Source organism: Dysidea avara, chromosome 12, assembly GCF_963678975.1.
Source record: "Dysidea avara chromosome 12, odDysAvar1.4, whole genome shotgun sequence".
In the NCBI taxonomy this organism is placed as follows: Eukaryota; Metazoa; Porifera; class Demospongiae; order Dictyoceratida; family Dysideidae; genus Dysidea; species Dysidea avara.
The window spans coordinates 11744803-11760589 of NC_089283.1; the positions used below are offsets into that span (position 1 = coordinate 11744803).

General features: G+C 38.4%; 3 protein-coding genes across 5 annotated transcripts in view; 1 reads left to right on the top strand and 2 right to left on the bottom strand.

Annotated features, from left to right (window-relative positions):
* Positions 1-280: 280 nt before the first annotated feature.
* Positions 281-6889, bottom strand: LOC136241114 (tripartite motif-containing protein 2-like). Of its 3 annotated transcripts, XM_066032284.1 has the most exons (3): positions 6768-6858; positions 4619-4665; positions 281-2766 (listed from the first exon to the last, which is right to left on the bottom strand). In XM_066032284.1, the coding sequence occupies exons 2-3, from the start codon at positions 4635-4637 to the stop codon at positions 545-547; spliced, it is 2241 nt and encodes a 746-aa protein (XP_065888356.1). In that variant the 5' UTR covers positions 4638-4665; positions 6768-6858; the 3' UTR covers positions 281-544. The 3 variants fall into 3 exon arrangements, with proteins under 3 accessions (XP_065888356.1, XP_065888357.1, XP_065888358.1); XM_066032285.1 differs by lacking the exon at positions 4619-4665 and having other exon boundaries at positions 6768-6889; XM_066032286.1 differs by lacking the exons at positions 4619-4665; positions 6768-6858 and adding an exon at positions 3408-3620.
* A 1362-nt stretch (positions 6890-8251) lies between these two features.
* Positions 8252-14888, bottom strand: LOC136240250 (SPRY domain-containing protein 7-like). The gene is made up of 5 exons (XM_066031178.1): positions 14732-14888; positions 14274-14390; positions 13774-13934; positions 9088-9190; positions 8252-8482 (listed from the first exon to the last, which is right to left on the bottom strand). Exons 1-5 carry the CDS (start codon positions 14826-14828, stop codon positions 8385-8387), a joined length of 576 nt encoding a protein of 191 aa, XP_065887250.1. The 5' UTR covers positions 14829-14888; the 3' UTR covers positions 8252-8384.
* Positions 14842-15787, top strand: part of LOC136240249 (eukaryotic translation initiation factor 2A-like) — a 48051-nt gene continuing 47105 nt past the window's right edge. The window contains exon 1 of the mRNA XM_066031177.1: positions 14842-15003. Coding sequence (XP_065887249.1) covers positions 14961-15003 — 43 coding nt within the window. The 5' untranslated portion in view covers positions 14842-14960. The remainder of the gene's footprint in view (positions 15004-15787) is intronic.

The window sequence follows — 15787 nt, forward strand, 5'->3', positions numbered from 1 at the left end:
TTCATGGTGTTACTTCTTGATGATAAATGCATCACATGAGCAGATAAATAATGGATCACAAGTGTTTCTCTGCTCCTGACTTACAAAACCAATAGTTTCTACATACTTTATCCATTTAAATTGTTTCATGCATCACCATATATGGGTGATTTTCTAAAGTTTGATCACATAATATGATATACATACAATTTTAGGAGAAAATTGTTATTTTAGTAGAACAGTCTGCCTCAAAAGTTTTACGAATCAACATAATTGTGCACAATCCACATTGCAGGAAGCATTAAATTTTAAAAGCTACATACCTTAGAATAGTCAAATCTACAAAAGTGCTGTCAAATAATCGTGTAGTATTGTTGCTTCTACTGTAAGTACAATAATATTGTAAAAAAGCACACAAAAATACTTATTTTACATCAGTACGGAATAGTCTGTCTAATGTATATCTGCCAAGTAATACGTATGTATAAATTAAAAAAAATACTGCTATGTTATTGTTGCTACGTGTGATTACAATGTGTCACAAAGTAAAATAGTAAGGAGTTTCTTAGCTGGTAGAAAATATCTGAATCCTTCGGGAACCCTCGTCACAAGCATAGATGCTACCTCGTGGACTCAAAGCTAGTGCAAAAGGAGCTAAGAACTGGCCAGGCTTAACTCCTTTAGATCCACACTCATGTATGCAGTTACCATCTCTGTCATAGATTCTTAGATGACAGTTACTCAAATCTCGTACTAAAATAAAGCCATTTACATCAATGTTAAGACTGCAAGGGCTGTAATACAATGGTATAACATTTCTACGAATACCCTTAGTATCAAAAGTTCCAGAACATTCCCCAGTCAGTGCAAAAATGAATATGTGTTTATGTCCAGTGTCACATACAATCAACTGACTGTTAGCAATGTCAATTTTCATATCCATGGGCTTACTCAACTCTTCTTTCCCTATGACTTGACAAAAATCACCAGATTGAAACACTGAGATACGATGGTTGCTAAACTCGCAAACGTAAACTTTACCATTGTATGCTTCCAGTGCTCGTGGGTCATCCAACTCTCCATAGTCAGTGCCTTTGCTGCCAAAGTTGCTCAAGTAGTTACCATCAATATCAAACTCCTGCACTACATTGTTAGTAGAATCAGACACATACAAGTGATAGTTTTCATCAAATGCAACTCCAAAGGGTTTTTCAAATTGACCAGCACCACTACCTTTGCTGCCGAATTTTCTCAGCAATTCATCCTTGTCATCATATATATACACACAGTAGTTGGAGGTGTCTGTTACTGCCCACATTCCATTTTTTCCAAATGCAATACTGCGTGTTGTGCCAATGGTACCATTGTTGTCCACAATCTTGGTAGGCTTATTCACCGCTGGGTAATTGTAGCTAACTATGAAACTATAAGGGCTTCCCTTGATTGGGTATCCATCAATGAACACAGACAATTTGGCTGCTCCAGCTTGCTGAGCTGTAACAGTGATGTAGTACTTGCCAAAATTCCTGTCTTGAACATAAGCATATGTCATTGTTCCAGTGTTGGATTCCAACTGAGCAAATACACGGCTACCTCCTCTGTAGCAAAGGTTATCATCACAATCTTTGGAGACCATGACAAATTCTGTTTCCTTTCCTAAAAAGATGTGGTCTGGAAGGTCCACAATACTAGATGTACGGGGGTTGGCATAAGTAAATAACTGACCAAACTGTGGAGGGGGTTCTGCTATAAACTCTATCGTAGTTGAATGTAATGGTCGAGTGTTCACCTTGTTATGAATCACTTTTAAATGCTCCATGCCATCTACTGCTTGTTTCTTGACAGACAATAACTCTTGGTCAGAACCTATGTTCAGTACATCTCTCAGGTGTATCATATCCATCACTTCATCTTGTGCCATCTCCACTATTTGTAGCTGTAATACCAATGCCTTTTCTCTGTGTAGAACTAGGTCATGTACTTGTTGTTTCAGTTGGTCTCTCTGCTCCATCAAGCTTTCAAGCAGCTTGTCATCGTGTTGTGTTTGCAACTTTGCATAGTGTTGATCAACTTTTGTAACTACTTCATCACCTTGCTTTCTTATCTTTTGCTTCATGTCAACTATGTTACTGTGGAGTTTAGTGAGGTCTCTATTCATATCATCCAAATTATGTAGGACAATCTGGTTTAGTCTGTACCTATGTTTGCTAGCTGTTTTCTTCACAGTATCACAGCTGTACTTGTGGTCACTGTGTTCCTTAGCTGTTGTACACTGGCGGCAAATCAACTCCTCGCATTTGTCACAGAAATACTTCAGCTTGTGATTATGTTTTGTGCAGTTTTTATCAATGGCAGGCCACACCATACTTTTCTTTGGCTTCATTTCAACTTTGCTGTGACCACAGGAAATTTTGTAATTTTCATTGCAAATGTTACACAAAAATGAACCACACTCAGGGCGGTAAACTGCAACAGACACATCTTTACACTCTTCACATTTTAGATCTGCACTCTTCTGTGCTAGTTCATCTAGCAAATGACTGATATAAAAACTATCTGGTAATCTTTTCGGCCCATCTGTAATCGGGAACACTGCCCGCTCTCCACACTCCAAACATGCAATGTCAGGTTGTTGCCATATCTTTTCCAAGCATGCTTCACAATAAGAGTGATTACATGACAGGTAGAGATATTTGGGTTTCTTGGGTATCTGGTTACAAGCTGGACACACTAGCTTGATTGTAGCTGTCTGTACAACTATTTTAGCAGCCATGTATCTTGATGTATCTGTAATTCATATATCATCGTGTTACACCAAAATCACAGAAATTTTCATGCATACATATATGAAACCTTCATGAAACATTACGAATCACACATGAACAGCTAGTAACATGTCTTTCAAGTTAATACCAATGATACATGAAATAAACTTCCAATATTGTATTTGAGTTATAGAAACTATAGCTAACTTGATGCATTCAGGGAAGGATATTTAAAAGAACATTCCTGCTCTATTGTGTAATGATACAAAGTGATTGTACAGCAGTCCAATACCCTTATTGTTAGTTACCATGCAACAATTATCATTACAAATCAGTATAAAACAACAACAGGTCACAGCAGTACCATCAACAGTGTACGTAGGGTTATAAAGCCTGATTGCTTACATTGTAAATTCTAATAATGATATATACCGTATTATGTGAAGTGAACACATGTACGGACATTAAAAATGTTTAATCCTTTGACTTCTGTGCCATATCTCTGCCACACAATGATTACAAGCAAGATGACATATTGTAAATAGTTGCTTCACTGTCTGATATCGTGACAAACTACAAGTAATAAATTAATGGTCCTTATTGTATTCACTACAAAGCAATCTTGGGAAGTGACTCGTGTTGTGCATTGCCATGAAAACTCACCTGGGTATGATCACAAAAAATAAGTTGCTGTGTGGCATCAATTGCTCCTCCAAGGGTATAACCAGAAAATCTTAGAAGCCAAGGCAAACTTGACTGCACTATTAGAGTCATAGTAGATGATTGCTCTATTAGAATATCTCAATCTTTTGCAGTACTGCAAGTTTCACCTAAGTAACTGCCTCAATTGTCTCAATGATAGCTGTGTCATCCAGCTGCTTGTTTCATACTGTGTTCCCTACAAAGTGATGAGTTAGCGTAACTCAAACAGTTTTAAGCCACCAACAATGTTCAGAACTGACTTGTAGGGGTATGTTATTTCTGGTTGCTACAAGGCCTGTGCTTTCATTTTTCAGTCTTACAGCATCTACACAGCCCATACTAGGAAAGTTGTTCACACCATATCCAGAAACAGGTCTCACCCATATTTCAAACAAGTACAAGTAATTTTAAGTTTGATTACAGATCACAGCAATAAAAAGTAATAAAGCAAGGGAGATATGCATGCATATTGCATCAAAAGAAAGAATAGCATCAGATTTAATGGTGTCATCTGAACGTGTGCCCCAATAATCAATTACTAAATAGTAAACATTACACTTTGTTTTCAGCTATTTTCAGCCCATTTGTTACACACCGTTACAACTGAAAGAATTGCCTCTGTACTACAGAAAATACAGACAATTCCTGTTACAAGCTATTGCGATTCAACACCTTAAATTGTGAAATGTGGGACACAAAATTAATGAGGACACAAGTAAGTCCTGTGCATTGTGTGGTATGCCAAAAGGCACCTGTTGGACTGAAGCGACATCTAACAGTGAAAAATCCAGCTAATAGCATTAGCTGCCATCATTGAGTTAGTAGTCACAATGGTTACTCATTCAGGCAGTACAAAATTTCACTATATAAAAAAATTGAATTTCAGGTCGTACTAAAGATTATACCTAACCAATAACGAAGGTATTATGAGGCCTGTTTCTGGTCAATGTTTTTGTGACTATATGATTGGCACAAAGTATCCACCTCAGAGTAAAAATCTTAATACCTGCTTGTGAGTTAATACAGAGTGTATAGAGTATTCACAATGGTTGCTTTCAACATAAAGCCATACAACTACTCTGCAGCCAGCTATTGGCATGCCCAGTTTAGCACAAATTTTAATTGCTTTATTACTCAGAGATACAAATTTCAAGCCATTCAAACCTACATACTCTTCGTTTGTCTGGTCATGGAGAGTTATTAGCATCACTCCTATAGCCTATAAAGGACATGAGAGTTATATGAGTGTTTGTTTACATGCAGTGTAGTAGACCTAACAATGTTACCGTATTTCTTCATTTGAAATACATTCATATACATGTAATTGTATGTGTGAGTGATATAATGGTGGATTTGAGCCAGTAGACCAATGTTATAAGCCTATAGTTTATTTTCAGTGCAGTCACTACACAAATTAACTTCTTTGTTCTTCCTACTGTCTAGCAAAAGTCGTCACCACAATGGGCTTATTAAATAAAACTGTGGTAATTGGACACTGCAGATAATAATGAAGCAAATAAAAGAAACTCAAAAATGGTGTAAACTGTGCAGAGTTTTTGCTGAGATAATCACAATTACCTATTTGATATTTCATAGAACTATATTAATTACATTTACAATCTTAATTGAATTTTTATTGTGCAGGAGTTTCGGATAATTGTAAGCTAGGCCACTCCAAATAAATTCTCTTTGTTTCCCGTCCTGGACTCAGGCATATCTGCAAGTGGGCGGGCGGTCCATTCAGGGGCGTAGCCAGACTTTTGGTGATGCCAGGGCCTAGCTGTAAAGACCAAAACGTAAAGTGGAAGTTCGTGGGGGAAGGCCTGGATGCTTTCCCCTAGACCACGTCTGAACGAAGATCATGCATACACAAAATGTGCCCTTAGGCAGTAACGTTCAAAGGTGCTGTTTGTGCATAAAACCTACACACTGCTGTTTATGCAGCTTATAGAAACTATAAACCTGTTGTAGCTAATCTAACTTAATCTTCACTTCCAGACCGTGACAGCCAACTTCAAATTTTCTAGCACATGGGAACCCTCCACACTCCGAGTTATACTTCCTTCCGGGTATACATTATTCTCGGCCGGTCCTCCTGTTGATGCTCAGACTTAGCTTGTACTCCCATGTATTCGAGACATCACATGCCCACAACATGTGACAAATAAACAAACCGTTCATCAGATAAATATACATCAACTATTTACAGTTTGTGCTCACCTAACACATGTATAACACGACCATTCAAGTTTATCGCAGATGCTGCGATAAACTGTATTATGTCTGCCTCAACCACTCAACACTCTCGCCATTTCGACCATGCTCACATGCGCTACTGATCATGTGATGCAACAGATCTCGATGATTTGCAATAGCTCAGCATTAATGCAATGTGACCCTCAAGAGTAGTACAGAGGAGCGCTAGTGTGCAAGTAGCTACCGGAGAGCTCCAGGGTTGTAAGACTTAACGTGATTTTTAGTTAAAATATTCTGCTTCTGAAAGGGGGTTCATCCGAACCCCCCCTCTCCCCTCCCTTCCTGGCTACGTCCTTGATCTCCCCTCCACCAACTTCACCTCTTTATTTATAACTACATACATAGCTTGCTACACTGCTTCTCTGAATACTGAGACTGATATATCTCGATCTGACTGCTCTATTAGAGTATCTCGAAGTATTGATGCCTGGGCCTGGGTTCTGGCTACGCCCCTGGGTCCATTTCCATTGTTTCATTATATAAGATGGGCAGCTTTTCAAGCCATTATTTACCTGGCACAACCATAATAAAAGCTTCCTTTGTTAAGTTACAAAAACAACACAAACACGAAGCTTAATTGTGCCGACTTGAAGCACTGCTGACATGTGAGCTGACACTGTTTTCTGAGATGGCTTTTATTGAGCCTGTCAGTATGCAAGAATAACCAGAAAATTAATTATAAGAGCTGACAGTAACCAGATGTGGGTGGTGAACGGGAAACAGAGAATTTATTTGGAGCGGCCTATGCTACCCAAATGAAAAGAAACAGCATTATTCAGATAATACACACAAATGGTAACAACCCTGTACAGTATAAAATCCACAAATGCATGCACTCACGTGCGTGTGTCAACTGGTTGGGCACTATTAAGAATTCGCACTACTCAGGGAGCTCAAAATTGTAAATTGCGAAGTAAATGGTGCCTTCAGGATTTACAATAACCAGATAATGAATGCGCGAAGGGGGTGTTTCAAGCCTACTCGGAAGAATAGTGGACCCGAGTTGTTTTGAAATGTACAACACAGCACTCTATCTGCAACTTCAAAAATCGGACAATAGCTTACTTGTTAGATGTGCAGGCTTCAACGATGGATAACGCTCACTCCAACCATATATGTTCTGCTCTCCAACTGACCTTTGCTGTGCATCACGTAGATAGATTATGACGTCATTAAGTGTAGATCAGCTGCAGAAAGCAGTATGATGATATCTCCACTTTAGTAAACCTCTCAATATTGCATGATGTCTCTAGGTTTCCTCCAAATTGTCCACCGTGACCTGTCACCTATAAACAAATCTTGAGGCCAAAGTGACAGATCTTGGAGTAATGGTAACAAAAGTAAGGCCATGACTGAAATCCAGGAACTAGCGTGTCCATTCCCCTGTGTATATATATATATATATGCCCCAACCATGCATATTTGACACCTCTTTGGTGGAGCTACATTACTAGTCGACAGTGGCTCAGTCTTGGCCACAGGTTGACCCTAAAAAAGCAGGTATTGCTGTCAGAGATGGAACGATGTAAACATCACTTAGATTTAATGATTGGGGTTGATGCAGAGCTGAAGCCATTAGCTGTTGTGTCATGTTTGGAAGCCAGGGTTATGTCCTGTAGCAGCAAACTTCTCTGAGAAGGTATAGAATAGTCTATTTGCGATGCGATGGAATCTGTCTCATGATCAAGCAAACATTACAATTAGATGTTTTAACACAAGTTTTAAAACTGATATTTAATGTGATTGTGAATATCTATAGCAACCACCGGCAACTAGTTCTGAAGAAACCTACCATGCTTGATCAGTTTAGCGTGGTGGTTGATACAACTGGCCAGTGGTTCAAATGTAACGATATTCCACAACCCACCAACTATAGTCATTCACATACTATACATCTTGGATGGGGTCATATCACATGATAAACCTCTACAGTTGGTATACCAATGAACATCCCCTGGTCTTTGCAAGGGGTTCAGATAACTGAGGTTCCACTGTATGATGACCATTTCCATATAATAATAGACAGTCACATGCTGAAAGGAAATACTATAACTAAGGGTGGAGGAGGCTGTTATCATTGTCACTGTCCTGAAGAGCCCAATACCTTAAGAAAGTTATTTAACATTCTTTCAAGTGCCTCATTTTGTGTCATGGATTTTTTACTCTCTAGTAGTGACCTGCAGTGGCAGGTTGGAAAAGAAATCTATAGATTTTAGCTTCACTTGACTGTTTTATTATAGTATATATGACTCCTCTATTAGTCCATATGGGTGCAGGAGTTACTGTGTTTCTGAAATAAAGAAGCTCCATTTCTTTCATTGCTATTACACGTATTACTGGTTGCACAATATTTGACAGTCTACAGACATATTAACACTCTTTTTAAGAGACTGCATGATTTACGTACGTTAGTTTGTCAAAACACTGAGTCGCCACATCTATGAACATAATACTAATTTGTCATGATCCTACTGTATGAATATAAAATAGAGCTGTCAACAATAAACTTGAGGTTCAGCCAATACATGTCCCAACTCTTACACAAAATCTCAATATTACAATGACAACCACATGTGGTATTAAACAAATACAAACATATGCACATACCTACATACATGCATACAAAACAGTTGTACACAAATGACAACATACAGACACACAAAATACAATGTACGTGTGTGGTTACAAAATATTCTTTTCAAACATAATTCTGTCAAAGCCATCTGGAGGTGGATATGTAAAATCTCTGAAAGTTGAATCAAGTATTGCTCCATCGTCAACTGCATATGAACATAATACAAAATTCATTATTTTTTATACAAAAACAATTCTCTGTTCAATTACTCTAATAGAACATACCGTAGGTTAACAAAATGTGACAAAGTCCTCTAATTGAACAGTCATTTGCTGTTCAGATTGTTGAAAGTTTGGATAGTTGAGGGCACATTGTATTACAATACAGAATTCCCTTTACTAAAAAGCTGTAAACACAATAATATGAACACAAAAACAATGCTCAGCTATGAAAATTGAATCACATGAATGTATAGTCTCGTGTGGGCAGACTGCTTTTTTTCTGCATGGTACTTTCTCTGCATGGTACTTAAGATTACAATTATAAGCACCTGCTTACTTATACTGCACATGATAAGCCACCCACTGGCCCCTCATCAGCCCCTACCCATGTTGGTCTGGCCACACAAGACTATACCTATACCATTAAGTTTGAGATGTTCCATGTAATTTAACTATGACTACTATCTATTATTAACTCTTGCTACTATAATAGCCAACTGAAACTCCAACACACATTTCAGTTGCAAACACTACAGTTGTATCAACTGAAAATTTTCCACATAAAAATCTATTTATTATGTCCACTTACCATATAAAACAGGATAGATGGTGCCTTTGATCCCAGTAACTGGACAATGTAATGACTTGCCATTTAAGAAAAAGTTTAGTTCAATGTGGTCATAACTGCAACTCTGTAGGTAAATAAGATCAGGTGTGATGTAAATGCTTACACATGTGGTTAACCATAGAGACAGAAATCATGGTACCCTTACAGCTTCATATATCAAACGGTACAGTAATTCTGGATCACAAAGGTTGGTACTTTCACTGCAAAAAAACTACTCGAAAACCAACCTCACCTTTCCTTCATGCCGACTTAGTAGTATTGGATATAAAAAGTCCAAACAAGATATGAATGTCACATTGAAGATGAATGGTAATCATTCATTCTTATTCTTTGTGAAAGCAGAGGTAAAATATATGTGAACTGCTGAGGAAAAACTGGATGTTTTCGCAAAATTATAGTTTGCCACAAAACGGTATTGAAATATATTGGGTAAAAAAACATGTGCTACATGAAAAATTTACACACGCTTTAATTGCATTCGTACACACTGCAATTAGGCTAAATTAATAAAAACTATACATCATTGGGTTCGCCTGTTTATGGAGAGTAAAAAAAATCTTTGTTTTGTGTTCGCACAGCAAAGGATACTTGAGTTATGGGCATTTGTTTACGATGCGGTAAAAACGACATCCACCATCGTCATTTCTTAGTTGGAATGGCCTTCTTCTTTGTCAACATGAAGGAGTACAGGGAAAGCACTATACCTTGCTTGATTTCCCAGTTCATAGTGCACAGATTGAGCCAGCTCCCATCTTTGTAGCTTGTTTTAATTGTGAGTTATGATTGATTATCTAAGCAACTGTAATTTATTTCCCGTATTATTGCTGTATAAATCGAGTTTATCACTGTTCCAACTGTCTCGCACTATAACTCCAAGACCATTCATAATAAAAGGCTGAACCTTTGGCTGCCCACTCTTTTGTTACTATAGATTACATACAGTGATGCAATAAAATGGAATTCGAGGAATGTACAAAAATGGCTGGATTATGCTCAGCGGGTCACATAAACCAAGCAATAGATTTGCCTATGCGTGACTCACTGAGCGAAAACCCGATAGTTTGTTTTTTGAGACAAATTACATTGAAATAATACATTGAGTAATAATCACCTGCTACACAAATAATGTTACTCAACGTTTAATCGCTTTAGTAAACAACAAAGCAATACTTGAACTGAATTATCTATAAGACCACTGGATTTGCCTCTTCACAGAAATCTTTGATATTATCTTAGCCTGAACAGCCTTTTTGCTTGAAAGCATGGATAGATAGATATAAGACAAAAACTGTACCTTAATGAATTACCCAGTTCATGGTGAACACAATGAGACAAGTCCCAACTCCATGCATAGCCTGTTGCACTCCTGACTTATGATCAATTAAATGAGTGCCTGTAATTTATTTTCTATAGTCACCGTGCAAATCAATTGTTTTGCTCTTCCTCGTATTTACTATTGGTTTTTCACTCCAGAAAATAAAGAATTTCGACAAACTACTTAGTGAGTCACATTTGATGGTTCAAATATCAACTCCATATTACCTTTATTGCAACCATTTACCATAATTTATTTTCACTGTAGAAGTAGAAACTATTTTTTCAACTTTGTAGTGTAGCAACTCCAAATATCCGGCATACAAAGTAATTCCTTGACATACACACATCTCAACTTTCCTATTTTCATTGATAACCATCACTGTAGACTGTTATGTCTAACATAGACCAAAAGAAGCTATCTCTAATGTTGCATGAAGTAATAAATCTCTACAAGGATTTCATGTGTGTTAGAAAACTGTGCATTGCACTAATGCAAAAATATTGTTAATTTTATGTACACACAAACCACCATATGCAACACGCAATTTTCAAACGCACTTGATATCTACTGTACATGGCTTACCACTGTATAGCTCAAATAGGTACAAGGGACGGACTCTCAATGTTATAGCAACAAAAATGTTTACTGTATTCACTTTGTCAAACGCCGCAGTATTTGTTACCTTAGTTCATATATTCAATGCGGCGACTATTTGATGCTGAAGCCCTTATTTTCAAAATTGATCGTGTCGTGGCACCACTCAGGTGTATACGTAGCTACTATTGAAGGTGCAGTGTTTAACCAAGTAACGGTAGTTCACCCTATAGTTTTCTTGCTTATTCCTAATATGGGCTATGAACAACATTCTCTAAGAAGCCACATGACACCTAACACCTGTTAAAATTTTGATGACCATTGAATTGGAACACTGGACTGGACTTACATATTTTTGGTTTGCATGCATTTTATGGTTGGATTTGGGTGTTACTATTCAGTGGACTGGACTACTGGACTGGAACACTGGACTGACATATTTTTAGTTTTTGCACATTCTACAGTCGGATTGCTAGTAAGCACCCTTAGGGCACCTGCAGCCCACTTCTAAATGCTGAAGACAGACAGTGAAATATGTGAAAACTGTCTCTTAATAATTTTGCTACTGTTCATTATACACTAGTTAAAGCACCGCCGCGAGTGCAATATGGAAAAAATAGCACGAGGGCGTGGGTGAGAGACTAATACAGCACGAGGCGAAGCCGAGTGCTGTATTAGGTTCGAGACCATGCCCGAGTGCTTTTTTTCCATATTGCATGAGCAGTGGCAGTGCTTTAACTGGTTTATTGTACTAAAGTAGTGGCTGCGAAGAGTGGGGGTGACGCCAAGTAGCAGGAGGTGAGTGCCTATCCGCGTAAGCTCGAGATTGTGTGTATTCACTGCAGTGATTCATACTCGTTCATACTACCTCCAGCGTCAGAGCACCAGCGTGATGAAGCTAGCTAGCTACATAGCTTTAATTAATTTGAGCTGCTGAGAGCGACAGTAAGTGGTCAACTGCTTCTTTCTCGGTTGAGGCCTGGCTTAAAGCCCATGAGTAAGTCTGTGACTTTGGCTTGCTATTGTGCTTGGCGGGTGAGTGCATTTATAGAAGCCATGGTGTGGCGCTGGGAACGATACCACGAAGGCAACTGGAGCGAAGTAACTTATCGTGTTCCACCTGGCTTTACAACGTGGACAGGAGTCATTTTGTAGTGTTGATAACGCCATGTGTTCTGTTCCTTTTCGCTAAGAATGGCTTTTAGGGTAATTCGCCCACTTGTGTTTAGGTCATGGCATTGTTCTATGTGTTTATGATATGTCATAATTGTTGAATGGCTTCATAACATTGCAGTGGTTTGGTGAAAAGAATGCGATAATGTGTCTGGCATTGGTCAACTTGTTTACTGTTTCAACAGTGCTGTATTGGGATCAAAGGGAAAATACAGCACACTTGGGCAAATACAGCACAGTTGAAATAAATACAGCACCCTGCCAGCTTTGAAGTATGCAGCCAAGTGTACAATATGGAAATAAAAGTACACTTTTCACTTTGATCTTTTCACCCAAAGTACAATAAGCCACTATACAGCACTTATTCCTTACCCTGGTGTGTAGTAATGCTGCAGGCAGTGCAGGGAATCTCACAGCAATAGTTAACCAACAATCAACTTGCCAGTAGACAATATCCTTTGAGATATTCTTAGAGCAAGCTAGTCTTGCTGCCAGACTTCTGTTTCAGTGCAGGGTCTTATCAATTAAAGATTATAAGCACCCGTGCTGAAAGATCTCTAATTGGTAAGCCCTGCACTGAACCAGAGGTCTGGCCATGCAAGACTAGCTTGCCTCTCAAGCTTGCTCTAAGGATAGATCTCGAAGGATATTGTCTACTGGCAAGTTGATCGTTGGTCAACTATTGATGTCACATTCCCTGCACTGCTTGCAGCATTACTACACACCAGGGTAAGGAATGAGTGCTGTATAGTGGCATAATGAACAGTAGCAAAATTATTAAGAGATAATTTTCACATATTTCACTGTTCGTCTTCAGCATTAAGAAGTGGGATGTAGGTGCCCTAAGGGTGCTTACTAGCAAGACTCCATAAATCCAACTGTAGAATGTGCAAAAACCAAAAATATGTTGCAGTCGTTATGCCACTACTATACAGCACTTACTCCTTACTCTGGTGTATAACAACAATGGTTACCCAGCAATCAACTTGCTGGTTGATGATATTCTTTGAGATGTCCTTACAACACGTTCAAGGAGTGAGCTTGTCTCACATGGCCAGAACTGTATTCCAGTACAGGAACTTATCAATTAGAGATTGCAAGCACCCTTGCTGAAAAATTTCTATCGTTAAGCCTCTGTGCTGAAAAAGAAGTCTGGCCAACCCACCAACATTCTAAGGAGATGTTGTCAGTTGGAAAGTTGATCACTGGTTAACTATCATCGTCACATTCTCTGCAGTATTACTATACACCAGGGTGAGGAGTAAGTGCTGTATAACAGTTTCGTATACTTCACTGTTCATATTCAGCGTTTAGTAGTCGGCTCCAAGTTTTCTAAGGGCCCATAACTAACGAGACTCAGTAAATCAAACTATAGAATGCACAAAAACTAAATATATAAACATATCAGCCCAGTAGTCCAGTCCAGTAGTCCGGTCCAGTGTTTCAGTTTTGACTAGTGGGACAAGAAGTATTGACCTAATTCCAAGCTATCCTTCAATACCCATGTATACTACGTACACATTCTGAACACATGTAAGCTAATAACATTATTGCTGACATACAATAATGTCTCCTTCGACAGGGGATTCTTTCACAGTAGAAATATTTTCTCCATTATGAAATATTGTGCCATCTGATCGTAGCACCCAACTGTGCTTATCCATTCCCAGAGGAACATCATCAAGTTGAGTATTATGAGTAGCCAGGCCTATACCCCATACACCTACAAAACACATGAAGATACTTTACTATGACATTAGAAAACAAGACAATTTAACAATTAATGATTGTACCCTACATATTAACATGGGAGGAATGTGCTTTAGCATGGTCGTTGATTAAGTGCATAATAATTTTAAAAGAAAAAAACCCAGCCTAATGTTCTCAGATGGATATGAGTTTACTCTAGAAATTCCTGTTATGTGTTATGCAAAACATAAAGCACTCAAGATCCATACATATAGCATGTGCATGGCCTTGATAATAAGCATTCAATCTGTTTGTAACTCCATATAGCATTTGTGGCCATGCGCATGTGCACACAACCTAATAATATGTATACCTCCAGTTTGTATCTTAACTTCAAAGTAACTCTTGTCTTGTACTATGGGAGCATTAGCCAACGCAGCTCCAGTCCCACAAAGTCTTCGTCTATTTTTAACAATTACACATCCTGCACCTAAAACAATACATGAAGCACAATGACATTGCATGTACAGTACATACAAGAGTAGGTGTCTTGATTTTGGTTTGTATGTCAAAAGCATGTAATTGGAGACATCTGGCCATAATTATATAAGGCATAAACGAGGCCATTAAAGAGGGCCACATAATTGAGGTCTGGTAGCAGCATTTTTTTACTTGACATGGCCACAGTAAAGAGGTGACTTCATTAGAAAAAAGTGGTAATATAGGTAGGATGCTACGTGGCATCCTTAAAAAGAGTTAATTACATTACCACAATCAGACGCAAACGAAGACTACGCGGAAGACTATCATAAGATTACAATGCACACTCACCTGTTCTGTCGGTATTCAACACGACCTGGTCTAGTTCGCTTAGTTTAACTGCACCAGATGCATAATCGTTTCCCCACAGGCACGAAAAACAAGACATCACGTTAGAATACAAACTCAGTAAAACAACGGATACGTATGTAAAGGATCTGACACGTGCAGCAGACATATCTCTTCATTGGACGAATTCGAGTTCATCACCAGAGACTGATGCGTAACAGTTCGGAGAATCATGGCTGAATGTTCAATTACGGAAGAAGCTCTGCAATTAGCCGGTAATATTGTGTATTGTACACCGCCGAAATTCTGTCGGTTGAAACACTTGTAACCGGGATCCAAATCCAATCAAGGAGGTTCTTTGCTGTGAATCAAGCGATCAAGGTGTCCTCAGAAGTGGCAAACAAACGCCTTCGAAGGCTAACTGTTTGCAATACGAGTCAACAAACAAGACATCAAGGCTCTTTTGTAGGTGGAATCAAGCGATCAAGACAAAACTTTTGCGATTAAACTTCTGCGATTAAACTTCTTGATCCTGGTTGCAAGTGTTTACTGTGAAAGTTGCTACCCTTTGAAGTAACTGAGAATGGTAGTTTTATGTACCTAGGCAAGAGTTCATAACTTAAGCCAGTTGTATCACACGTTTCGTAGTATAATGCACTTTCCCTAGTATCAACACCACACTTTGTTCTGTGGATTATAAAGGTTTCACAAGTTGTACTTGGTGTGTCTTACAGATTCGCCTATAGCAGTGAAAGTGTCAGTAAACGCATGTCAAAATTTGAATTGTGATCTACTTGTATCAATGTACAGTCATATATAGTAGTTACAGGGTATATAATTATTTACTTTACCAGTTTGGCACTGGAGGATGAACACGTGTAGATAAGACAGGCTTTTACGATGTGTTTACCACATTACCAATAGCCTTGGGCTTATAGTAGAGCGGCTAAGCAACAAATTTTGATGAAATCGTTCACTTTATGATAAAAGCACCAAATTTGCTGTGGAAGTTGAATAAGGTATATTAAATCATTTGAGATACAGTGCCACGTCAAAATC

Coding starts and splice junctions, on each gene's coding strand:
- LOC136240250 (XM_066031178.1), bottom strand. CDS start 14,828: ATGTCTTGTTTTTCGTGCCTGTGGGGAAACGATTATGCATCTGGTGCA. Junction 14,391..14,731: donor GTTGAATACCGACAGAACAG/GTGAGTGTGCAT, acceptor GTATTGTTTTAG/GTGCAGGATGTGTAATTGTT. Junction 8,483..9,087: donor CATCTATCCTGTTTTATATG/GTAAGTGGACAT, acceptor GTTCATATGCAG/TTGACGATGGAGCAATACTT.